The following is a 27,134-nucleotide window of genomic DNA, read 5'->3' on the forward strand; positions in this document are numbered from 1 at the left end:
GGGTAGGGGGAGAGAGGCATATGCGTTTCCCCACTTAGGGTTGTGCTCTCAGAAATCTAAAGGACTAAAAAAACTTTTCCAGAACTCCACTGGTAGGGTGGAAGCAGCCACCAGCTGTCAGGGATAAATGAATCTTCAGAGAAGCAAGTTTACTGGTAAGTATTAGTAACTGGGTACATGGCTCCTTCTGTGCCTGAAAACATCTTGACTTATAAGGGGCATTTTTGTAGGAACAATGCTGTCTATTTCAACTTGCCCTCTAACTTTAGCAGGGTTTATTAATGTAATTAAAACCAAGGCAAATGCATTTAACTATCAAGAGTAGTCATACTTGCCTTTTTAATAAAAAGTGTACCCAACATTTAAAGACCTATTAGTATGTATGAATGAACCACAAGTGATGTTTTTAGGACATCTATTCCCAAATTGGGTTTTTCAAGTAAGAAAGAATGTGCCATCCACAATTTTAAGAATACCTTGAAACCACCCCCAACTGTATTTTAACGCTAACCCAATTTAGATTGGAGTGGATGTTTGGCAGGCAAAAGCCTAAATTACTTTCTGAAGTTCCGTGGCTAAAATCCAGCCCCAGCTTCGTGGAGATGGGGGGATAATAAGACTGGGAGCAGAAACATACCAAAATCTCAGCAGGCTCTAATTATTTACTTTTGGAGTATTTTCTTTGCCAAATACACTCCTGCTATCACTGGGATGGAGTTAGTGGGAGAGCGGGGAAAGGCAGAAGGCTGTCCTACCTGGATCTTAACGAATGCATTTAAAAATCAACCTAAGAGTGATTTGGATAATCTAATTCTCCCCACCTGTCGTCTCCCTGTATGCTTAAGATACTATTTAGACTAGGGCCACAGTTTGTGTGTGTGTGTGTGTGTGTGTGTGTGTGTTTTAAAACAGGAAAATTATGACAATAGGTGCATACATTTTATTTTAATTTATACCATAGAAGTGTGCATTTATTTCCAGTATTCCACTATAAGGCTAGGGTCTTCTCTTTGGGGATGACTTCAATGGATGGAGTTTATGTCATCGTTCTTGCATAAACCACAGTCATTGTGCATCATCTGCAGTTTCCACTTATGGTAGAACAAAAACGTAAAGACACTTGAAAAGCAGTCCGGGTTCTAAGATCTTAGATTTTGCCATCTTTTTCCCAGATCTCTTACAGTTGTCTTGCTCTAACTAATTTGACAACAATTTTTTTTAATGACTCACCTTTACTGAGTCTTTCCAAAGCATTCAGCCTAAGTTTCCAAGAAATAATTTTACTTATGTAATTTATCATTTTCCCGTAACATTTAGTTAAATCTTGCAAAGACAATAATTACAACAGATATGACCTATTCTGTGGACAATCAGGGTTGACTTTTTGTAAGCATACAACTCACCTGATGGAAAGAGAAGTGCACAGGTGTGCTGGAGAATAGCCGACAGCCATGAGCACTCAGGGAACCTTGGCTTCAGCCAGGACATTTTCCCTCAAGAATGGAGGGAATCAGTTAATGCTGAGATTACTCAAGGGCAAGCTTCTCAAAAGACCTACCATATAATTTAAGAGGCAAGCAATTTTCAGATCGGAATTTTGGCTTGACACCTCATCATTATTTTTAAGCTAGATTATAATCGTTACTTAGAGCGGCAGAAACAAATGTTAGTGTAAGTTACCAGAAACACAAGTAATTGACAGAACAAAATGAATGAGTTTTGGTATTTATAGTAGTTTCACATCTCTTATACCAGCTTTATGTGTTTGTAAGCAGATGATTTAATGCTGCTGTATGACCATTACGATGTAATTGAATGTTCCTACCAGATCCAAGTTGATTTATTCAGAAATAAATCCAGATGCTTAATTATGATGATTGATTCTGAAACGCGTGGGGCTCAATCCAAGAACGTGAATTATGGCTCTTCCCATTGACCCTGCAGAGAAGCTTAGCCTAAGATACAGTATCTCGCCTCCTAGGAATTGACTTTTCAGTGAAGCCAAATCTAAACCTGTAAACTTGTTGAACCAGGGACCACATCTGTCTTGCTCATCAGTAGTACCCCTAATACCTAAACCCATTGCAGTCAAGTCAGTTCAGACCCCTATAGGAAAGAGTAGAACTGCCTTATAGGGATTCCAAGGAGTGGCTGGTGGATTCAAACTGCCTACCTTTTGGTTAGCAGCCAGGCTTTTAACCACTGTGCCACCAGGGCTCCATCCCCAATACCTAGTAAATGCAAATTTGACTTCCACCATGAATGAACAAGAGCAATACCCCATTTCGGGCTAAGTTCTTGATAATTGAGTCTGTGGGTATCCGTATTATACAGACAGTATAAAGCTACCCAGTACTAAAAATATAAAATGTATCCTGGAGCATTCTTAAATAGTTGTTTTCTCCTCCATAAATATGTTGAGAACACATCAGTATGTTAAATTAGTCAGCCTGAAATAACATTATGAAATAGAAATAGTTATTCAAATAACGGTTAAAATTCTGTTTCCTTTTTTAGAAACATTTGCAGAGCCATCCCTACAGGCTACTCAGATGAAGTTGAAAAGAGCTCGACTAGCTGATGATCTGAATGAGAAGATTGCTCAAAGGCCTGGTCCTATGGAGCTGGTGGAGAAAAACATCCTTCCTGTAGACTCCAGTGTTAAGGAAGCAATTATAGGCAAGACTAAAAATTTACTATTTTCTGTGAGAAAGAGTATTTGAAACTTGGGAGATTTAGACAGAGCAAATTAATAGCACGCAAAGCCAGCATCAATCATGGATATTCTTTTCTGGGTTAATTAGAAATTGATTAACACTTGCAACAATTCTCACTACGGTTATTGTTATTGTTGACATGACATTACATGTTGTTAGATTAGCATCATTTACCTTAATTAACACAAAGGTTCCCCTAATTACATTTGAGTTTAAATGTTATGTTCTGATTTCATTATCCTGTTTTCTGAGGTTTGTATTGTACTGCTTAATTTCTGTTTAATATTTTTACAAACTTTTCACTGCTTTATTTCCCTACTTTTAGGAAAGTAAAAATAGCTTGTTCAGTGTTAGTTTAGGAAGGTGAATAGCAGGTGAATATAGAAGTACTTATTAAGAATGCTAATACTGTCCATTTTATCATAGTCTTGTAATACTTAATTATTGATGTCTATTTCTCTTCCTGATCTTTTTTCTTTTTTTCTGGCATAAACTTTAGCAGAAAAAAAATAATGTCAAGGGTATTGCTGTTTATTTACCAAGCTAATTTGGAAAACTTAGTATCCTGTTTTGAAAACTAATACAGTTTCTATTACTCATGGGAACTTCATATTTTGTGTTAATATGAATTTAAATCTTAAATAATCTGTATTCAGCATCCTAAGTAGTACAATCAACCATGATTCCATTCAGTCCCAAAGAGATGGCCCCAAAAGGTGAGATGTCATTATGGCTAGGCTGGCCCTTCAAGTGGAAACTTAACAGCAAATACCCCATCATGGTCCCATTTCCTGATTGCCTCAAAATGGTTTTTAATAGTTTGGTCCCGATTCAGGACCCAGACTGGGTCCACATACTACCTTTGGTTGTTATGTCCCCTTTTTCCTTACTGTTTATTTGTTGATGAAGTGGGTTTGTGTCCTCTAGCATTTATTTCCCATGTTCTGGATTTTACTGTGGCCTTTGCATCCCACTTTGTCATTAAAAGTGTTACTCCATCTCCAGTACTTCTCCAACTGGCAGTTGGATTCAGTGGCTTAAGCAGATTCAGATTCATATTTTTTTGTTTTTAAAGAGTACATCCTAGTGGTAGTGTGTTTTTCCATTGGCAGATACATAATGTTCAGTAACATGTTGGGTTTTTTTTTTTTTTAAACCAACTTCTTACAGAAAACATTGTTTCTGTATTTGCATTTTGAGTTTGGTATTCCAGGGCCAAAACCAGTTAAGAATCATTTCTTCCTGTAGGCGTTGGAAAGGAGGATGACCCCCAAACTCAGGGCGATTTCTCATTTGACGAAGACAGCAGTGATGCTTTGTCTCCGGACCAGCCGGCTAGCCAGGAGTCGCAGGGGTCAGCTGCATCCCCAAGTGAGCCAAAAGTTAGTGAATCGCCATCTCCTGTGACTGCAAACACTCCAGCCCAGGTATTCACTTTCTTACTTTTACCCTAAATCGAAGGAGAGCTTTAATTTTTTTACGTCAGGGCAATCCATTTTCACTAGAAAAAATTCTGAAAGTGCTGAAAAATAGAAAGTTTTTCACCTATAATCTAACCACTATTAACATGTTTTTAATATACCTTACATGTAACTTCTGTTCTACTTATGGTTTGTAACTTGCATTTAAAAAATTTTTATATAACTTATTTTTTATTGAATATAATTCACATACCATGAAATTCATCCTTTTAAAGTGTACAATTGAGTTTTCCTAGTAAACCATCACCACCATCTAATTCCAGAACCTTTTCATCACCCAAGAAGAAACCTCATACTCTTAGCAGTCACTCCTCATTTTCCTCTAACTGTCCCAGCCATGCTGTTGTTAGGTGCCACCAAGTCGGTTCCAATTCATAGAGACCGTGTGTACAGTAGATGATGTCCTGCACCATCCTCAAAGTTGTTACTATATTTGAGCCCAGTGTTTCAGCCACAGTGCTATCTCATTGAGGGTCTTCCTCTTTTTCATTGACCTTCTACTTTACTAGCCATAGTCAACCATTAGTCTAATTTCTGTCTGTATGTACTTGCCTATTCTGGGCATTTTATATAAATAGAATCACATAATATGTGGCTTTTTGTGACTGATTTCTTGTACTTAGTATAGTGTTTTCAAGGGTCATCCATGTAGTAGCATCTATCAGAGCTTCATTCCTTTTTATGGCTGAATACTATTCCATCCCATGGGTATACCACATTTTGTTTATCCAGTCATCAGCTGATGAACATTTGGGCTGCTTCCTCTTTTTAGTTATTATAAATAATGCTTCTGTGAACATGTGTGGACATAAGTTTTCAGTCCTCTTGGGTATGACTAGGAGTGGAATTGCTGGATCATATGGTAACTCATGCAGCTTGCTTTTGTAACTTAATCATCATCAATAGCTTTTCTTGTTATAAATATATACCCATACCACTTTAAATGGCCGCATAGTATTCAGTTGGACTGATACAGCATCTCTTTTAACCGGTTTCCTATTGTTGGTCATCTAGATTTGTTTCCTGTTTTTCACTGTTAACACCTACATTTTTATACTAGCCTCTATTCCATTCTTACACGTTTACTACACTCTGGTTTTTTATATATGTATTATTAGGCGCTTGTCTGATTATTCCTTCGGATAAATTACCAGATAAATTGAAACGGACTTGATAGGCAAAAGGAAGGCATTTTGTTAATTTCCTTCCAGAGAGGTAATACGGATTTCCACAGTCACTGTGCCTTTACCACAAGTAGGTAATAAACCATCGCTTTCAACTTTGCATACTGTTTGGAGATTTGAATATATTAATTGGCTCTTTGGTGGTGAGGTTGAGTTCAGTTGTTGAACAGATATTTATTGAGCACTTGTTATGCATCAGCTTGTGTTAGGAACTAGGGCTCTAGTGCATGCAAGTGTATCTAATAAATATTTTTTTGATATTTACTTTGGAAATTTGCATTTCTTATTTTTTACTGGGTGTTCATGTTGTTCGTCCACATTTGTGTTGGTTTTAGAGGGCTTGTGTGCTGTACATAACTTCTAGTAGTTGGCTGTTTTTCCTCTCTCCCTGTGGCATTTTTGCTTTAAGTCAAAACTATTGAACTATTTAATGGGAGTGGTCCAGTTCAGCAGAAAATATTTCTTTTAAAGCACAGCATCCTGTAAGTTTTTAGTTAGAAAGGAATTTAGCAGTTAATCTGTTTTAACACAAGAGGAGACCCCGGGCCCAGAGAGAGGTGGAAGTTTAGGGATGAAAACCATCTGCATATTTTCTTATAGCATTCCTTCTCATTCATAAACATGTGTTAGGAACCATGTCTTTTGCATTAGTTTCATCACTCATTACCACCTCTGAAACATATTAGTTTATTTAGTTGGTGTCTCCATGCCCCCAACTAAAACGTGAGCCTTTGAGGACAAGACTTGGACTTCTAGAGAACCAGAGCTGTTCTGTTTTGTTGGTTTGTGTCCTCAGCATCTAACACAGAGCCAAGTACGGAAAAGGTGCTGGGTCCGTGTTGAATTGAATGAAGCATCACGAGCAAAGACTGGTGTGGAATGTTTGTGTGAATAGTGCTTGTTTTCTTCCAGCTGAGAGTAGTGTCTCTCCAGCTTAGACTCATCAAAGGTAGTGTGGGTGGCTCCAGGTCACATTCTCCTGTCAAGAGTCTACCATCTGCCAGGGCAAAAGTGACTCCGGCCCCTCAGCTTTGCTGGACCCTGGCCTGGAGGAAGAATGAGGGTCAGGGACCAGCCCATGATCTGAGCAGAGAGAAAGGGAGAGTGAGGAAGTCCAGCCCCTACTGTGTTCTCACACATTTGCTGCACCCTGGTTTTGAGCTTTAAAAATAGGGCTACAAAGAATGTCAAGTATGCAAGTAAATACCATTTAAAAACAGCTCTTATCCATTTGGATTGGTGGTTCTCTGCTTCTATCTGAATGAGTCAGGATACCAGACAGCTATTAGCATGGCCTAAGCTTTTCATTAGTAAAGGAGAATTTTTGTCACCTCAGCCACGTACCTGTTAATGGCTTCATGGCAGTTCCACCTGCATAAGAAGTTATCATTCTCCTTTTTCCTGTATTGCTTGTACTACTGTGTTTTTATCATTTTTCTCCTGACACCTGGTCTCCAGCTAAGTTTGCAAATGAGAATGTTAACCAGAGGCAGTCGTACCCAGTGAGTTGACATTCCAGAATTCCTTGAAGAAAAATAGGAATAACAGTATTTCTCGAAGAATAAATATGGTCTATTTATTGCCAGCGCAGCACACACAAACTCTCAGGTCACTTCTGAATTTGGGCGTTTGTTTTCATGATACCCATTAGTGTTGTGGCAGCACGAGTTCTGCCTGCTGCCCGCAGACCATCAGCAGGCTGTCTCTTCTCTGTCAAAAGAGCCCTGGTGGCACAGTTCTTAAGCGCTCAGCTGTTAATCAGAAAGTCACCGGTTCAGACAGGGAACATAACAGAGAACCCCTGAGGAAGCAGGAAAGCAGTGGGATACAGACCCCAAATTCTCATAAAAAGACCAGACTTAATGGTCTGACTGAGACTGGAAGGACCCCAGTGGTCATGGCCCCCAGACCTTCTGTTGGCCCAGGACAGGAACAGTTCCTGAAGCCAACTCTTCAGACGTGGATTGGACTGGACAATGGATTGGAGAGGGATGCTGGTGAGGAGTGAGCTTCTTGGATCATGGGGACACTTGAGACTATGTTGGCGTCTCCTGCCTGGAGGGGAGGTGAGAGGGTAGAGGGGGCTAGAAGCTGGCGAAATGGACACGAAAAGAGAGAGTGGAGGGAGAGAGCAGGCTGTCTCATTAAAGGGAGAGTAATTGGGAGTATGTAGCAAGGTGCATATAGGTTTTTATGTGAGAGTCTGACTTGATTTGTAAACTTTCACTTAAAGCCCAATAAAAATTACATTAAAAAAAAAAGAAAGTCACATGTTCAGACCCACCAGCCACTCCTCAGGGAAAAGTCTGCTCCTGTAAAGATTAGAGCCTTGGAAACCCATGGGGCACTTCTACGCTGTCCTATAGGGTTACTATGAGTGGCAATAGGTTTGTTTTCAGGTTTCTTCTCCATCAGCAAGGCCTATGAGCAAAGACCTACGTTAGAAAATGTTAAAAAAAAAAAAAAAAAAAACCTATCTATGCATTCAAGAAGAACCTAGAGTCAGATATGGCTCCACTGTGGCTTTACCTGTTAGGTAATTTCTGTACTGTTTTCCTTGAGACCTCTTTAAATCGTGTGTCCTTCTTAAAATTCCATTGTATTAAATGTTCTAGTATTTATAAGGAATTTCACAAAGATTCTTATGTATTTGACTTTTACTCATACAGCTAAAGAAGCAGCTCTTTGAGAATTGTGCTGTATTGATGTTGAAGAAAATCCTGAAGAAGCAATAGGAGTTACATGGATTTTAAGTATATTGTAGGTGTTTTGGTTTTGTTTTTTGAATTGACTGTAGAGGCAAGCTTTGTGATTTCTGGGCAGTCGTTGACATTGTTTTGTCATCTGAAAGTGATAATTAGGTTAAGTTTTGGTGAACTGTGTAGTTAGTTATTTTTGGTGTTGTCCAGTATTTGTTTGTAGAATTTGGCCAGGCATCTCACTTATATATGTAAAATACAACTGTCTAGTTTTGCATTTGTAGCTCAAGGGGAAGGTACTTTAAAACATTGCTTCTCAGTTAGACAAGAAGTACCTAGAGAGCAGGGACTTCCCATCATTTTATCTTCGTAACCTCCTACCAAACACACAGGGTCCAGCAGGATGCTTGCTGATTTAATGAATGAAAAACGCTAAGAGATTATCTCTGCAGCTTATTTATTTTTCCTGCTTTAGAATTAACATTACACCCGCAAAGGGCAATCTAATCTATCTAATTAGGTAGTCCCTATAAAGCAAAAAATAAAAGAACAATGTAAACTTTTTGTAGTTTGGGCATTCTTTGAGGCTCTTAATTTTTAATTTTTAAAACGGAAACTCAGTATAAGAGTTCAATGGTGAATTTTGTTATTATAGGCCAGCATCTTGGAAGCTTCCCATAATGACTAGTGCTTGTTTTTTTTTTTTAACTTTAATTTCCAACCCATTGTGGACTAATCCCCCTATAAAGTACAGTAAAAATACTGGAATAACATCAGATTTCTACAAGCCTTTTTATACTGGTTACACACCAGTACTGGAGGTCCACAGGCCTCATTTGGAGTCGTTCTGCCATAGACTTCACTTGTCTTCTTCTTCACCTGAGCCAGGTGTTTCACAGGTTGATTAAACATCATTTTGTGCTGCACGTTTCATTGTGTGATTTAAACACATTTTTCTAGTTTCCCTGTTCAATTTTTTTTTTTTTAATATACTTAGCTTAATTAAAATTCATGGTCAGTGCAGAGAATTTTTTCTAGGTTCTTTAAAAGTTATATTTACAGATAATTAGTTAAGAGAACGGTAGGTTCAAGACTTCTTTATGCCTCGCTTTATTCCAAAAATGTTTTATGACCTTAATTCTTTTTCAGAATACACGGATACTAGAGGCTTAACTGCTACAGAAAAGTATTCAAATATAAGAGATATTCTTTACAAATTATTATAGCACATAACATCTAGGTAAAGAACAGATTTTTTTAGGAACTTCTCTTGCAATCCCAGTGCAAAATGCTAATGACTTTACAAAGTAGGGAGTACAATACACCACCACCACGTCCTCTTTTCAAAATGTAAATGCTAACAGTGAAAAAGTTCTTTGTTGAAGTGTGTATTTCTGTGTGGTCTGTAAGAGACAAAAGCTGCTTCTCCTTGGGTTTTCTCTTGTCTTTTCAATTCTGATCAAAGTGCAGCTGGAAAGGAATTTGCCAAAGTATTAATGGGACACACATCACATGTTGGAGCTCTACTTATTTTATGCTAAGCAACTCTTGAACAATGGAAAGCTGTAAAAAATTAAGAACAGCCAGCCATACGTGGGCACCAGGAGCTGAAAACTTCTTTCTCTCAGTCATTTCTTAAGCCTCTTAATTGATCATTTATTATAAATACCCAGATGCTCAACTGCAAGCATGGTCAAACAGACCTGTGTTAAGTTTCAAAGCCTGGCAGTGCTAAAAGGAACCTTATTGGTCAAGCACTCTGTGTATTTCAGGAAGACAAGCTTAGGAGAATTTGGTAACTACATATTTTTTTCATGTTGTTATCAAGTAACATTGAGCTACCTGATCTTTCGTCAAAAGTTTCAGAAACCTCAGGTTTAAGCTAGCAAAGAGAATGATCAAGATCTAATAGGAAGACCATATACAGATATGTAAATAATCAAAGCAAACTTTTATTGTGAGTACTTATCAATGAAATCCTGATTGGGGCATCAAAGATATTGACTCTGATTTTTGTTGTTACGCCTTCAGTTATGTTTCTATAACTTAAATGTCAAGAAAACTCTGCCATTATTAACTCATTGAGTTGGTTTCCAGCAGTAACTGAATTTGTGTTCCATCCCGGTTCTTGACTTAATTCTCCAGTGACCTATAGCAAAATGCATAAAATGGTGGATTAAGCAGAATAGGCCTCACCTGTTTATTCACAGGTAAATATTTATTGACAGAGGATGATAAAAAATTGGCCAACATTTGCTGAGCACTTACTGTGGACCAGGCACTGAGCTACATGCTTTATGTGTATTACGTGGGATAGATGCCACAAAAAAGAAGCATCTGTCTGGCCCACATAGGGTTTGAACTAATGACTTTGTTCTCTTAGGTCAAGAGTTTGAAATTCTCCTTGAGATTATTTTCCAACACATCATCCTGTGTCATTCTGGTATTACTCCTAGTGACATTATTACATGTGTTACTTAAGCACAGATAACATTTTCCCTGACTGCATGTGGTCTACTTAAGTATCATAGCTCAGTTACCAAAAATGAATAATAGTAATTCTAGTACTTATTATTCTTTCCCGTTCTGGCCTATAATGGTCACTTTCAGTAACTTGTGAATCACCAACATGGTCATCCTGGGCTTAGAGGGGAAATTTCACATGTCTACGTTAATTCTGGAGATTATAGCAGATGATATGTATCAACTTTTTAAAGGAAACTTTTTTATTTAAAAGAAGGTGGACGTGGGCTCTGAGGTTTCCAAAGTCGGTTCACAGTATTAGTGAACTTTTTGTGTTGATCCATCTGTGAAGTTAGCACCAAAAGTAATAGACTCATTAATGGTTAGAGTAGGTTGATGGCACTCTAAATGCCTAGTACCTTATGGCACCGTTTTAGTTGAAGTAGTATTGGTTATAGTAGAACTATTAAAAATTAGAAGCACTAAATGAACAGACTCACATTTTGAGATTTTACACATGTATTCTCATGCCTAACACTGTCTCATAAATGATAGAAAATCTTCCTACAAAAGATAATGCATTTTTGAAAGTAGAAATACATGTAAACCCCCAATAATAATCAGGTGATCCAGTACCGAATGTCTACTGAGTATTGTGCCAGTGGATTAATTCACTTTTAGTGTCGAATAGCTTGTTCTAAAAGCACCTGAGCTTACAGTTATATATTATAGAAACAGATGGTTAGTGTTAGGTGATACATTTTTTAGCAGAGCTAGGGTTTTACATAAAGTATTCATGTATTAAACATGCAAAGCATGTGTTTTTCATTTATATTCAGCTCATTCATTGACAAGTGTTCATTTTATTTGTCTGGAGATTGGAATGTGGAAACAATATTTAAAGACTAATTGCATTTTGAAATCCTTCTTATTTGCAGTTGCCATCTTAATTAAGAACTCAGCTGCATTCTAAATTGGAAACACATATATTGTAGATTTAAAATCTGCAATACAAAAGAGCTCTGTTATTAAATATGTTTAGTACAGTAGAGTTTTCTTTTTCTATTTTCTGCCCCTCAGGTCTGGACAAAAAAATTCTTAAAAAAAAAAAAAAAAGAAAGGAATTTACTGAGACCATGCTTGGCCCTTGGCAAGTGTGCCATGGTCTTCAAAGAAACCAGTGCCAACGTGACCCGAAACATTACAAAACTTGAATCAACTCAGACATTTGCTCTGACGTTTATTTGTTCTTTCATAGCAGAACTTTCCAATAGCAATTTTTAGTAAGAGAAAAGTCAGCCTTTAATACTGAGCTTTCTTAAAAGCATAAATACCCATCATTAAGTGACAGTGTTTTTCTGACATTTTCTTTAATAGTGTTTTGGTGAAAATTAAAGAACTGGCAATCATGAGACCTGTAACTTGTGAGGGAGAGACCAGTGACCAGATCCAATAAAATAGAGCAAAGCTTGCAACTTCTTTGTTTCTTTAGGGAAAAGATTGAGTCATTTTAAAATTAAATTATGATGGTACATACGGTAAATTTCGGTCTTGGTGACAGTTTAAACATATTTGGCATAGCATTCTTTTAAGATTTTTAACATATTGCTCAATTTACTGTGGAACAAAATTAATTTAAATATGCTTTATATCTGGATACTCTTTTAATCCTTCCTGGAATACCGTAATTTCAGATGTACTAATTTTTAGATTCTTTCGATAACTTCAGACAACAGGATCCTAACACCTAGATGCGATCTAAGTTTGTTTTGTTTTTGTGGTCCATTCTAAGACACATAAAAAAGGCTTGGAAAATGTAGAGAGGGGTTTAGATTTTTCTCCTTTTTTAACCAGAATTTGTCTTCAAATTAAGGAAAGTTAAAAGTCATGTCGTGTTACCCTTGTGTTGTACTAGAGTCTGTGGTTTTCTGGATAGCAAAGTCATACTGAAATCCCAAAAGAACTAATGAGACAGCAGCATCAGAAATTAACACTGAAGTCAACTAGGCAGGGTTTTAAAATATAGGCAAAACATTTTCATAAATATCACAATTGATACCCATCTGTACTTGGGTTCTTTTTTGGATTGTTAACACTGGCTGCTGTCAGATGCATCATTCCTAGTATATCTGTCATTCAGTCTGGACTGGTAAAATAGCATGCCAGCTTAGTAGAATCTATCTGGAAGGAAATATACATACAGTTCAAAATTCAAACTTTTGATTCTCCTTTATATACTATTTATATAATTAGCCAAGGAATTTTTCCCTGTGTGAAAACTGACCTACAGATAGGTATCTTCGTTTTCTAAAACTATGCAAAGTGAAAGGAAAACAAATAACATAAAACCATATCCCTTAAAGAAGTGATCAGCCAGCCCTCATCTGTCACTCAAGTATGAAGTTGGCTAGTCAGAGGATCACTGGGGAGATGGCCGGCTCAGGACTAGTTGGGGACAGAAGACTAACTAGAACGTAGGTGTCAAGAGTCTGGGATGAGTGCTCTCCGTTCGTTTCCGCTGGAAAATTAAATTGAGTGTGGCCATCTTTACAAAGTTAATAAGAGCTAGTCTTTTATATCGTCAGCACTTCCCGTTACTAATGATAACTTAAAAATTGGCCATGATGGCAGAATGAAAAAAAAAAACTTTGAGGAGAGAGCAGACGTGGGCACACACAATTAATTGCACACCCACATGTATTCACAGACTCTGCTGGGCTTTGGGAGCGTGACCCAGCATGAGCAAAGCCAAGAGGAATTTCCATTCACCCATTAAGCAAATATTTATTGAGGAACTAGTATGTGCCAGGCTTCATATTTCTTGCTGCTAATGGCCTTTTGAATTTTCAGGTCATTTATTTTAAGGAAGGCAAAGTACGGTTTGCTATTTTCAAACCCAAACACTTCTAACTCGAGAACTGATGTTGATTATTGGCCTAATGAACTTAAGAATTGTTCAAAGAAGTGGAAGTGATAAAGGAAGAAATTTTTCCTTATTTTAAGACTGATAATGAATCCAAACAATAACCAATATACAAAATTCGGCTGATTTATTATAATTGTAATATCTCTTTCCAGTAAATGGGTACTTAAAATCTGTTTAAAGGAGATAGCTAGTTTTTGTTAAATGCCGTGGGATCAGTTCCAACTCATAACAACCCCATGCACAACAGATTGAAACACTGCCCAGTCCTGCACCATCCTCATAATTGTTGCTATGTTAGAGCCCATTGTTGCAGCCACTGTCAGGCCATCTATTTGAGGGTCTTCCTCTTTTTCACTGACCCTCTGCTTTACCGGGCATGATGTCCTTCTCCAGAGACTGATCCCTATCAACAACAACATATTCAAAGTACACGAGACGAAGTCACACCATCCTCACTTCTAAGGAGCATTCTAGCTGTACTCCTTCAAGACAGATTTGTTCATTCTTCTGGTAGTCCATGGTATATTCAGTATTCCTTGCCAGCACCATAATTCTAATGCATCAATTTTTCGACCTTCTTTATTCGTTGTCCAGCTTTCGCATGCTAGTGGGACTTGATAAAACCTAACAAAGTCCCCTATAGTAGCGTCTTTGGTTAATATATAATTCCAAATTGAAATTCAGTAATAGCTTTTTTTCAGCCTAGGTAACAAATTAGCTACTTGTTTTAAGTGAGGCGGTACTGTCAGTAAAACAGATCAATTTTATCAGGGTATATTCTTCAGATCTTCTCTTGTTGTAAGAAATGGGAAATGGTTAACAAGAGAGAAGAGTGCTCATCAGGTTTGGAGAGAGTAAGATGAGCTATGAGGCGGCACCTTGAGGACCTGTGTACAGAGGGAGCTTCCAGGGGGCAGCAGCACCTAACCACTAGAGGGCACCCATCCTGCTCTGTAATGAAGACTAAATACCCTGTTTGAATGAGCTAGGTTTAGCGTGACAAGGCAAGGAAACCTTATGAAAACCATGTGTCTTAGTTACCTAGTGCTGCTATAACAGAAATACTACAAGGGTGGCTTTAACAAACAGGAATTTATTCTCTCACAGTTAAGGAGGCTAGAAGTCTGAATTCAGGCTGCCAGCTCTAGGGAAAGTCTTTCTCTGTCAGCTCTGAAGGAAGGTCCTTGTCTCTTTGAGCTTCTGCTCCTAGACAGTCTTCATGTGGCTTAGCTTGTGTCTTCTCCCAACTCTGCTCTGCGGGTTTGTTTATTCACTTTTATATCTCAATAGAGATGGACTCAAAATATACCATCCACTAATCCTGCCTCATTAACATAACAAAGACAGCCCGGTCCCAAATGGGATTATAATGGCATAGAGGTTAGGGTTTACAACACATATTTTGGGGATACATAATTCAGTCCATAATACCACATATAATTTTGATCATTTTTTAAAATCTTGGCCTTTTTTTTTTTTTTTAATTCCTACCAAAAAAGGATCCTTCTGACCATATTTTAATGAAAACACTACAGTTTAGTTGGTCCAACTTCATTTAGCTTTAGCTTTCCATTGCTCTTGGGGCAGAGACTAAATAATTGCCTCCACTGAGGTAAGCATGTTACCCCACCATCTGGGTCTCAGACATAATAGTGTATTTTTCTTTTGTTTCTTTTCTTGAGAACTTAAAAAAAAAAAAAAGAACACATAAGACTATGTTGGCATCTCCTGTCTGGAAGGGAGATGAGAGGCCAAAGGGGTCCAGAAGCTGACTGAATAGACTGAAAAATAGAGAATGGAGGGAAGGAGTATGCTGTCTCATTGAGGGGAGAGCAATTAAGAGTGTATAGCAAGGTGTATATAAATTTTTGTATGAGAGACTGACTTGATTTGTAAACTTTCACTTAAAGCACAATAAAAATTAATTAAAAAAAAAAAAAAATGAAGCCATTCCCTTGTGATTCCAGTTTTTCTTCTCTTACGTTTGTTGATCTCACAGACTTGTTCCCTCTCTGTCTTTTCCACCAGTTTACTTCAGTGCCCCCAGCAGTTCCTGAATTCTTGAAAACTCCTCCTGCGGATCAGCCTCCCACAAGGTCCTCAGCTCCCATCCTTCCCACAAACTCTGTGTCCTCAGCAAAACCTGGGCCAGCACTGGTAAAGGTGGGTACCCTGGACACACGCTGGCTTGAGTGTCTTCACTGGTAACTGTGGTCAGTAGCCCTGTGAACCGAAAGCAAATCTTCACGTACTTATCTAAGTCACTCAGCCTGCCTTCTAGCCTGCAGCCCTGAAAACGGAGCCACAGAAGAACTTGCTAGAACTCAGCATTAATGTTTGAAACTGCCACCTTACAACAAACGATCTATTGTGCTGTTGTCACAGAGAAATGCCACAAAATTTGGTCCAGATAAAATGCCTGGAGCTCTGCAGAGAGGTTTCTGGGATCATTTTATCAGCCGTTCCCAATTCTGCTACCACCGCAGCCACTAAGATGAAACAGGAGAAAAAAAGTAAGATAGTTGCTTCAGCACAGCATTTATGACTCACGAGTCTCACAAACACGTCTTTAATGGTAACATGGTTTGGGGATTATAACAAGGTCATACTCAGTGGTATTCCGGATATATTGCGTGACAGGTTAAAGGTTTTAGAGAAGCAAGTACGTTTTCCGATTTGGCAGATTTGGCCACATGAAGCTTGGTTTGTTCTTCAGATAAGCTTCAGATCTGTGGCACTCTTCCTTACATTTTTCTTGGTGGATATAATTCACTTAGAATAATTCTAAAGGAAAATTAAAAATTTTAATATATAGTACTTTTTTTAAGTTTTTATTAAAAGCATATTTAGAACTGCTATATAAACGGGGAGAGAAACAAACTGACGAATAGTTTAATCATTTCAGATGTGGTTTTTGCCAAAACTAGGAGAACATAGAACTTAAGCTTTTGGAACTAAGAAAGGACATTAGAGAGCTAGCTAGCCCTCTCAGCTCTTAGATGAGGAGACTGAGGCCCAAGGAAGGTCAGAAATAACAAAGCCAGGAGGGACCCCCATCTCCCGATTCCCAGTCCAGCCTTCATTCTGCCTTCTCCATCCATCAGTTGCAGCGCTATTCTGAGGCAGGGGAGTGTCTTTTTGTTAGCCTGGTGAGTACCACCCACTTCTGTCTACTGGGATCTGTCCTTGCCACTTGACCTCCCTGGAGAGATTTCTACTCCAGGCTCTTTTTGTTTTTAGTGTGGCCAAGTGTATGTGGCCTCAGGTATATATCACTGTCTTCCCTTGGCTAGCAATGGAGCGGGAAATTCCAGAGAGTGACAAGTGGCAACAGTGCCAAGAAAACAGCCCTCACTTCCTCTCCCAACCTTCCCAGGTATGCCCCATGGGTGGCAAAGAGGGTTTGAATGCCAGCTACCTTTCCCTGCTGGCACTGAGAATCTGTTCCCTTCTGCTCCTATTCTCTGAATTCCTGCTCTTCATTAATGTCTTTCTTTAAAGAGGAGAGCGCTTTGGTTCTAGAGGAAGAAATATTGTTTAAGAATGTGAAATTCAGGTATGAAATTCTAGAACTCTATCAGTAGAGGCAGGAAACCCTGGTGGCGTAGTGGTTAAGAGCTATGGCTGCTAACCAAATGTCGGCAGTTCGAATCCACCAGGCACTCCTTGGAAACTATGTCCTATAGGGTCACTATGAGTCAGAATCAACTCGACAGCAGCAGGTTTGGTTTTGAGTTTATCAGTAGAGGAAAGACAGGTACGTATGAGAAAACAGACTACAATTCTTTGGACTTTTCTATGAAGATGGCTGTTTCCCAGCATCATGTCCTGAGAGAAGACTTATGCCAATTAATAGGTGATAGCTTTTTTTTTTTTTTTTTTAGCAGATTTTAGTCTGAGGAATACTGGTTCTGTTTGCGTCCCCGTCCCCTTCCCGGTAGGTGATTGTGGCTGTGTCAGTTGTTTTGTCATTACATACCAATTGGCTCAAACCTCCTTAGCTCACACTCCATTCTTTATTATGATCAGTTTGAAAAGACTGGAAATAAAATTTATTATGGACAACAAAATTAACAGATGACAGTGAGTTGATTATTATTGTAAGATTGTAGAGAGATGATTAGCAAGTAAGAATATTTTCTGGCAGTGTGATATATGTTAAGTATCTGATAATTAAAGTGATTTCTAATTAGTATGCATATTCCTTATTTATTTATTCAACAGGTACCTATTCGGCACCTTCTATATGTCAGGTCCTGTTCTGGGTGCTGTTGTTGTTGGGTGCCACCAAGTCGATTTTGACTCATAGTGACCCTGCATACAACAGAAGGAAATGCTGTCCAGTCCTGCACCATCCTCACAATTGTTGCTGTGTTCAAGCCCATTGTTGCCTCTACTATGAGGAGGCAGCTCTTCCCCAGTCATATTTTGAGTGCCTTCCAACCTAAGTGGGGGTGGGGGAGGGGTGGACATCTTCCAGCACTATATCAGACAATGTTCTACTGTTGTCCATAAATTTTTCACTGGCTAATTATTTTTCAGAAGTAGATTGCCAGGTCCCTCTTCCTAATCTATCTTAGTCTGGAAGCTTCTTAGAAACCTTTCTACCATGGATGACCCTGCTGGTATCTGAAATACCATTGATATAGCTTCCAGCATCACAACACACAAGCCCTAGCAGAATGAAACTGATAGACAAGTGGTAGAGGAAACAGCAAAGCAAACAGCACAAATCCCCACCCATGGTTAGGCGTAGAGAGGTAAACATAACAAAATAAAGGGCAAGTCCCTGGTGAAGAGGAAAGCAAGACTAGGAGATGCTGGGGAGACACCCCTGTTTTAAACAGCCGGTTGGTAAAATCAGCAGATAACATTTGGGCAGCTACCTGAAAGAAGTGAGGGAGGGCACCATGAAGTGACTAGGGAAAAAAAATTTGAAGCCTCCGAGCACGGAAGCCAGTGATAAAAAGTAAACCATGAGGCCAGCACGCAGCCTGAGCCTGGTAAGAGGTTAGGCTTTTTACTACAACTGAGGTAGGAAGCTGCTGGCAGGGTTTGAACTGATGTGTTAAAAACAAGGGAAGCAAAGGTGGAAGCAGAGACCAGTCAGAAGGTATAATCTACTGCAGGAGACAGGTTAGCAGTCAGGGGAGTGAAATGTGGTTAGCTCCTGACTGTATTCTGAAGGGTGAGCCAACAGGATTTGCTGACAGATCAGACGTTGCCTGTGAAAAAAGGGAGGAGTCATGAACCAGTCCACTGTGCTTTGTCTGAGCAACTAGAAATTGCCGTTTCCTGTACTGGGAAGGGGCACGCCTGGAGTTTGAGATGCTTATTAGACAGGAGTAGGGATGTTGAGGTGGTTGGATAGATGAGTGCAGACCTCAGGAGAGAGGTCTAGACTGGATTCGTAAATGTGGAAGTTATCAGTATGTCAGACTCAGTAAAATTACCTCGGGGCTAAGTGTAGATGAAGAAGAGGTACAAGAACTGAGTCCTTGAACACTCAGACATTTGAGGAAGATAGGAAGAACCAGTGAAGGAGACTGAGAAGAAACAGCCACTAAGACAAAAGAGTACGGTGGCCTAGAAGCCAAATGAAACATTTCAAGGAGCAGAGAGGGCGAGAACAACCGTGTCGAGTGCCGCTGTGGATCAGTTAAGTATTAATATACTGGGAGCTGACCTTGGGTTTAGCAACATGGATGCTGCAGTGATCTTGACAAGAACAGAACTGTTGAGTGATAGAGGCAAAAGCTTGGGAGGAACCGGTACAAGAGAGATTGAAAGGGAGAAACTGGAGACGGTATGCATAGAAAGCTTTTCTGAGGATGTTTGCTGGAAAGGGACACAGAGAAATGGGTTAGTTGCTCGGTCCAGATGTGAGGGCAAGGAAGGGTGGCTGTGAGCCAATGGGAATGGTCCAGGAGAGGGGGGAGAATTGCTGGAGCAAATGACCATGTGCGTGCAAGAGGGGTAGATTCTAGTGCAGGAGACCTCCTGGCCCTGGGCAGTAGCTCAGACAGTTCGTCCATAGCGGCAAGAAGGAAAGCCACATACAGAGCTCAGGTACAGGCAGGCGGTTAGATACCAAGGCAGGAACTTGTGGAAGCTCTTTGCTAATCACTTTTATTTTCTTGGTGTGTAGGAAGCAAGGTCATCAGTTGGAGGTGAGGAAGGGGGAGGAGATATTCAAGGTTTAATGAGAGAGAAGGCATGAGGTAGCATTCTAAAAGAGTAGGAAAATAAGTACCTACCTGAATGGCCACGTAGCATTAGAACCACTTGAAGTTGGTAGTCATGTTTTAAAGTAACACTTGTCAGCATGGTTATGTATTTTTTTTCTGCAGTCACTTTCAGCCCCATAAGTACAGGCATGGAATAGACCAATGATTCTCAACAAGGGATTTTGCCCCTACTCCAGGAACATTTAATAATGTCTAGAGACAGTTTAAACCCTGGTGCCATAGTGGTTAGGAGTTCAGGCTGCTAAGCAAAAGGTCGGCAGTTTGAATCCACCAGCCATTCCTTGGAAACCCTATAGGGCAGTTGCTAACCAAAAGGTTGGCAGTTAGAATCCACCAGCCGCTCCTTGAAAACTTTATAGGGAAGTTCTACTCTGTCCTTTAGGGTCACTATAAGTCAGAATGGACTAAACCACAGTGGGGTTCTTGGAAACCTGGTGGTGTAGTGGTTAAGAGCTATGGGTGCTAACCAAAAGGTCAGCAGTTCAGATCCACCAGGTACTCCTTGGAAACCCTGTGGGGCGGTTCTGCTCTGTTCTATAGTGTCGCTATGAGTCACAATCAACTCAACGACAGTGGGTTTGGTTTTGGGGTTTAGAGACAACTTTGGTTGTCACAGTGGGGGCGGTGCTACTGGCATCTAGTGGGTTAAAGGTCAGGGATGCTGCCAAACATCTTACAGTGCACAGGGCAGCTCCCCACAACAAAGAATGATCCAGTTGAAAATATAAAGAAAGACACATTGAGAACCTGGAATTGACAGAGTTGGGTTGGGATGTGCTGGGTAAGTATGGCAGAGGGTGGGCCATGCAAGTGAGTGGACTGTGGGACATGGTTGGATAAGGAGGGCAGTGAGGGACAGTGTGAAAGTAGTAAGATTGTAAATCCCAGTGGCATCAAATAATTGCTGGAGATGGGATTCTGGGTGGAGCAGGTTGAAAAGACAGGTGGTGGCTGCCCGATAATAGGATGCTGGAAAGTGAGAAGGTAGTTATGGGTAGGGACAAGGTCTAGGTTATGACTCAGACAGTGAGTGGCTGAGGTAGAGGATGAGATATGTAGAGAAAAAGAGGTCAAAGAAATGAAAGAGCAGAATATTAGAAGGATTGTGTGTGTGTGGTGTGGGTATTAAAATCACCAAGAGCAATGACCAGAGTAGTGTTGGAGAAAGTGAGGAGTGGGGAGGAAGTCCTGGGAGTAAATAAAGGACTAAAGCAAGGATTGTCCTGATGGTTAACTCTGAAGCCATGAGATTCACAACGGTAAGCCATTTCCAACACGCTTCTCCTTTTTACAAATCCTCACTTAAAAATGTTCAGAAATAGGCTACTAGTTAAGTGGATTATGCTGACTCAGGGAGAGGGGTGGTTTGTAGCCTTTGGAGATTCCTGTGGTGTAAATATTCTTGCTGTGGGCAATTTCACACTGCTATCACGATGTCGCTGAATGTAGAACTGAGAGAAGATGCACAGAACCGGCTGTCAGAGCCAGTTCGAATCAGCCCTAGCACCCCATTGGAATGTCCATAAACTGTCAAGCAATGCAGCCATCAAACATCTGGTTGCAGAATAATTCTTATAAGGGAAGAGGTTCATGGTGTATTAAGTGAAGGGTGGGAAAAAGCATATTTCTGAGAAGCGTATGGTATCGGCCCAGTTACATTAAATCTTAACATATGCAGAAAGGGCGTACAGAAAATGTTAACATTGACTATTTCTGGTCTATGGAATTGGGGCAGTTTTTGCAATTTTTCTTCTTTTTGCAATTTCCTAGTTCTTTGAACGTGAACACTGATAACATGATCACATCAATAGCTATATTTAGTGCTTCTCAAAGTGTCTTATTAAGTTGGGTATTTTACCTAAAGCAGCTTAGGTATAATTTCTTAATCCTTTTCTTTTTGGATGGGCTTATTTTTCAGATGAAGTTATTTTATGACTATATGTACTGAAAAAGTAAAAAATGACCTCATAATTTATGAATTTAGAAAAAGAAAAGGATGCAGGGGGAGGGGAACATCGGATTCTTAATCACAAGATAAGGTCTTATGCCCCATTTTCAAAATAAAAATGTGTTGCATTTTTTAAAATATTTTAAAGATCCATGTTCACATTACTCAGTATTTTCATTCTTGTGTTAGTTTCCATGAAATACATAGTTTTATACCCAGCTTCTTCCTCTTTAGGAGAATTTTTATGTTTTTACATGTTCTCCATAGATTCTTTTTATTTAAATTTTTTATTGTGCATCAGATGAAAGTTTACTACTCCATAGTTTTTAATGACTGTAAAACATTACATAGTTATAGTGAAATATACTTAATCTTTTTCCTATTGTATATTTAGTGTATGGCCTGTTTTTCACTTGAGATAATATATTAAGCCCTTAGCAATGTGTCTACACAGGAGACCCAAGGTAAATGTTTCTTGAATTTGAGTAGGGAACTCTGGGCTCAGCATCTTGCCCGTATCCTAAGATAACAGTGCAGCAGGAGAAAATCAGTTCTTAGGAATAGGCTCTTGCAAGGTGTTTAGTATATTGCTTTCCAAAGTGGCTATACAAGTTTCTAAAATGCATTGCACATGTAAACTAGATTATCACGTGGGGACATCTCTTAAAATGTTCTTTACTTCCTTCTCCTCAAAAACAGCAAAGCCATCCCAAGAATCCAAATGACAAACACCGTAGCAAAAAGTGCAAAGACCCCAAACCACGGGTGAAGAAGCTGAAGTACCACCAGTACATTCCACCAGATCAGAAAGGTGAGAAGAACGAGCCGCAGATGGATTCCAACTACGCCCGCCTGCTCCAGCAGCAGCAGCTATTCCTGCAGCTGCAGATCCTGAGTCAACAGCAGCAACACTACAACTACCAGACCATCCTACCTGCACCACTCAAGTACGGGCTGGGGTCAATGCTGTCTTCATAAAGGGGATTTTACTGTGATGCTTTATGAGGAGACATAAGTTACTAAAGGTCAGATGTTGTGATTTATTCGCACTCAACAATTCTTTTCATTTTATTGTCTCAAAGCTTATCCTACAATGCCTGAAGTCAGCATAGTGAGAGTGGCCCGTGTTCCAGTCCAGTGTCTGCCCTCCAAAATAGGTTCTGAACTTTCCAAGTGAGAAATGCCTTTTGAAATTATACACCCAAGAAAGATTTGTCTGTTATATACTCAAAACAGTACTAGATACTAGGACAGAAACATAAAAAGTATAAAGCTTGGTATAAACAAGGTAAAAAGACGAATGGGCATAACAGCTGGACAGGTAGAGAAAAGCTTTGTGAGAAAGGCAGAATTTAAAGGAGCCCTGGTGGCAGTAATGGTTAAGTGCCCAGCTGCTAACCAAAAGGTCAGTGGTTCAAACCCACCAGCCACTCTGCAGGAGAAAAGACCCTTACCCCTCCCCACCCCACCCACCATAAAGATTACAGCCTGGGAAACCCTGTGGGGCAGTTCTGCTCTGTTTTATATGGTCACGATGAGTTGGCCTCGACTTGATGATACACAACAACAATCTAACTCTTAGACCTTGAATCCCTGCAAGAGCCAGAACTTCAAAAAAAAAAAAAAGGCAGAATCTGTATATGTGGAAGGGCTGGGAAGTAGCCTTCCAGGCAAAGGGGAATGATATGAACGTAAGTACAGATGAAGGATGGTGAGATAAAGAGCCCAAATGAAGAATATGATTAATTTTTAAGAAAAGTGGAAAGCAAAATTGAGTAGAGCCACTGTCTGGAGGAACTTGAAGTTGGGCAGAAGAGTTTAATCTTGATGTGGTAGACAGCAGAGTGCTTCAGAGAGCAGTAGTTGTGACATGGTGAAATTGAAGTGCAGGAAAGAATAGTTGGGCGTTGGTATTCAAGGGGAGTCTGGAAAAGGAAAAAGTGGCTAGAGCTTGTGCAATACGTTAGATGTGATATGGTGAAAGGACACTGGTAGTGGAAAGTAGGTCATAGATATTTCAAAAGACAGAAGGTCCTGGTGCCCAAGAACTGTGGAGAAGAAAATGCTTCCAGAGTTTGGCCACCAACAACCAGGAGGATGGTGAGCCACAAGCTACCAGGACAAATCGGAAGGGACAGAAGAGAGTGAGTTCTGATGATTTCGAGACTGAATTCATAGCAAGACATCCATAGCAAATTTTAATATGTAGTAAAGGAAATTTCTAGACATACATCTCCAGTATGCTGTTTCTGAAACCTAATTGAAAATGCAAAAACCCCGGCCTTCATTTCCCCCATTTTTAGAGGATAGATGCATTTGCAGTCAACTCTAGAAAAGATCCCACCCCATTGCCATCAAGTCAAAGTAGAAGCAAAATCCCATTACAGGGAAAAGTTATTCTCTGTGGTGAAGCTATTCAATTTATAATCAATTTATAATTTTTAGGAGTAGAAAAGCTGGCGTAGGATAAACCAGTAAAACCCAGTTGCCTTCGAGTCAGCTTTGACCCATAGTGACTCCGTATGTGTCAGAGTAGGACTGTGCTCCACAGGGTTTTCAGTGGCTGATTTTTTGGAAGTAGGTCGCCAGGCCTTTCTTCCAAGGTGCTTCTGGGTGGACACAAACCGCTAATCTCCCAGGATTCTGGTGGAGGATAAAGACTTGCTAGTTTTTTTTTTTAAAAAGCTTCTCTGTTTAGAAAAAAAAAAAGATCTGCTCACATGCTAATGATTATCAATTTTTTTTTTTCATTTATGATTCAGATAGCTCAAGAAAGATTAAACCTGTTAGTAATTCAGACCTTATCGTGAAGCACTTAAATTTAAAACATTAGGGCATACAGACAAAGAAGGGACTGATTTTGTAACATGTTACTAAGAGCAAGCAGGCCTGAGTGAGCTATTGACATAGGAAGGGAACCAGGGAAGGCCAAAGAGAATTGGAAGAGTATCAGAGGTAAACTGCCACTGCTCTGCAGCTTTGTCCAGGACCTAGGGAGATGCTCTTCACTGCCCCCACTCCTTTGACATTGGGCACCAATAATAATAGCAATAACAGTAGCAGTGCCTCATGTTTATATGTAATTTACAAGGCACCAAGCAAGCACTGTGCTTAACACTTAACATCATCATCCTCACAGTAACTCTAGGAGGAGTTGATACTATTGACTCCATCTTATAGTGAGGAAGGAGCCCCGGTGGCACTGTGGTTAAGTGCTCAGCTGTTAACCTAAAGGTAGGCCATTCGAATCCGCCAGCTGCTCTGCGGGAGAAAGATGTGGCATTCTGCTTCTATAAAGGTTACAGCCTTGGAAACCCTATGGGGCAGTTCTACTCTGTCCTAAGTCTGCTATGAGTCGGAATTGACTCAACAACAGTGAGTTTGGTTTTGGCTTTTTTATGATGAGGAAACTGTTAAACTGAAAGTCCCACAAAATAATTTTTTTGTGGTGTCTAGGGTCACCATGAGTCGGAATCGACTCGACGGCATCGGGTTTGGTTTTTTTAGTATCTATTCAAGAGTCTTCTGTGTAATGAAAGAATTTGGCTATTTGGGCCAATGGGAAGAATATATCTAAGGTATTTTTTTTATGTGGTAGCTAAACTATTTATCCCCCCATTCCATCTCTTTTGTCCTTCCATTAAGCGTTCTGCTCCTCTCGCTTCCTCAAAAATTCCCACCACTGAAATAACCCAACCACCCACCCAAAGAAAGCATCATGCATAAAGATCCAGGAACCAAGAGGAGGAAAGAACACTTGTTTTTGTGTATTATTTTACCACACAAAAATGGAACAGAAGTTCTTTTTCATTTCCAGGTCCTAACAATGGAGACATTTTCTAACCTATTTTTTATTTTTACCAAAATTCCATCACAAGAAACGAAATTTGGAAGTCCTGTAGAGCTCATGGAGCCCTGGTGGTGTAGCGGTTAAGAGCTCAGGCTGCTAACTAAAAGGTCGGCAGTTTGAATCCACCAGCTGCTCCTTGGAAACCCTATGGGGCAGTTCTACTCTGTCCTGTAGGGTTGCTGTGTATTGGAATCAACTCAGTGGCAAGGGGGTTGGGGCTTTTTTGTTTGTTCGGTAGAGCTCATAGGAGTGAAATTTTACCCACCAGCCCCTCCTCGGAAACCCTATGGGACAGTTCTACTCTGTCCTGTAGGGTCACTATGAATCAGAATTGACTCAACAGCAATGGGTTAATATATCCTTTTGAAGCCCTGATCGTGCAGTGGTTAAAGCATTCGGCTCCTAACCAGATGGTTGGCAGCTTCAGCCCACCAGCCACTCCGTGGGAGAAAGACGTAGCAGTCTGCTTCCATAAAGATTACAGCCTTGGAAACCCTGTGGGACAGTTCTACTCTGTCCTTACAAGGTTGCTATGAGTCAAAACAACTGGATGGCAACAGGTTTGGTTTTGGGTTTGGTACCATGAAGAGAGCCAGAACCAGGAGAGGCCGGGCTTTCGTCCCAGTTGGGCCACACAGACCTGAAAGGTTGTAGAAGGTCACATCATCTCTCTGAACCTGATCTGGGGAAAAGTAGATTAACTTATTTTTGTTATTTTAAAAGTTAAACACTAAATTGTTAATCTTGGGAAGAAGTACAATATTATAAATTTTCGACCAAAAAGGCAGCATGAACAGATAATTAAATCATGAATTCTCAACAGGGGTGATATTGCCCCCAAGGGGGCAAAAGTTGATTCTGGGGGAATGAAAAAGTCTTACTCAATTTATGTATAAAGCACAGACACATATAAACAGATATAGGTAATAAATCTGTAGTATGAAAATTTCATGAGGAGGAAGATTAGGAAAAAAATGTCTTAAATGGCTCCTTGGGAAGACAATACTGAAAATAAGGGTGAGAAACTGATTTAAATAATAAGTTTCCATAAATCTAACATGAAATTTAAAAGTTGAATTTGTAAGGGAATAGTGAGTGATACATAAAATATTTGTCATTTCATCCAAACGTCAAAAAACTTCATTTCAAATACTTCAGGTATTTAACTTCAACAAAGTTTAGGCAGATTTTAAAAGACCCCAAAATGAATGTCGGGAGTTAACCGTTGACAAGGCCAGAATTGGCTTCACCACAGGCTTTCTGAAACTCATTTGAGAAAGCCCATCCCATGACGGCTCTCACCCCATCAGCGCTGTCATTTCAGACCCCTGTTTCAGAACGTGGAATTCAAGGTCTCTGGTTTTAGCACCAAGGCTTTGTAATGACAGTAAAGCCCAAAACCACAATGGGATTGGCTATAGGATCAACCATCATGTGTACCTTTCTTGAACAGGCATCAATCACCCAGAAAAGGAAATGCCATTGTTGCCAGGGAAACCCTGGTGGCATAGTGGTTAAGTGTTATAGCTGCTAACCAAGAGGTTGGCAGTTTGAATCCACCAGGCACTCCCTGGAAACTCTATGGGGCAATTCTACTCTGTCCTGTAGGGTCGCTATG

At 39.8% G+C, this 27,134-nt stretch overlaps 1 protein-coding gene across 10 annotated transcripts in view; it reads left to right on the forward strand.

Annotated features, from left to right (window-relative positions):
- Positions 1 to 27,134, forward strand: part of MRTFB (myocardin related transcription factor B) — a 220,489-nt gene that overhangs the window by 168,508 nt on the left and 24,847 nt on the right. For all 10 annotated transcript variants that reach the window (XM_049904747.1, XM_049904743.1, XM_049904745.1 and 7 more), the window contains 4 exons: positions 2,518 to 2,679; positions 3,966 to 4,144; positions 15,499 to 15,633; positions 22,366 to 22,613. In XM_049904747.1, coding sequence (XP_049760704.1) covers positions 2,518 to 2,679; positions 3,966 to 4,144; positions 15,499 to 15,633; positions 22,366 to 22,613 — 724 coding nt within the window. The remainder of the gene's footprint in view (positions 1 to 2,517; positions 2,680 to 3,965; positions 4,145 to 15,498; positions 15,634 to 22,365; positions 22,614 to 27,134) is intronic.

This window comes from Elephas maximus, chromosome 12 (genome assembly GCF_024166365.1).
Source record: "Elephas maximus indicus isolate mEleMax1 chromosome 12, mEleMax1 primary haplotype, whole genome shotgun sequence".
In the NCBI taxonomy this organism is placed as follows: domain Eukaryota; kingdom Metazoa; phylum Chordata; class Mammalia; order Proboscidea; family Elephantidae; genus Elephas; species Elephas maximus.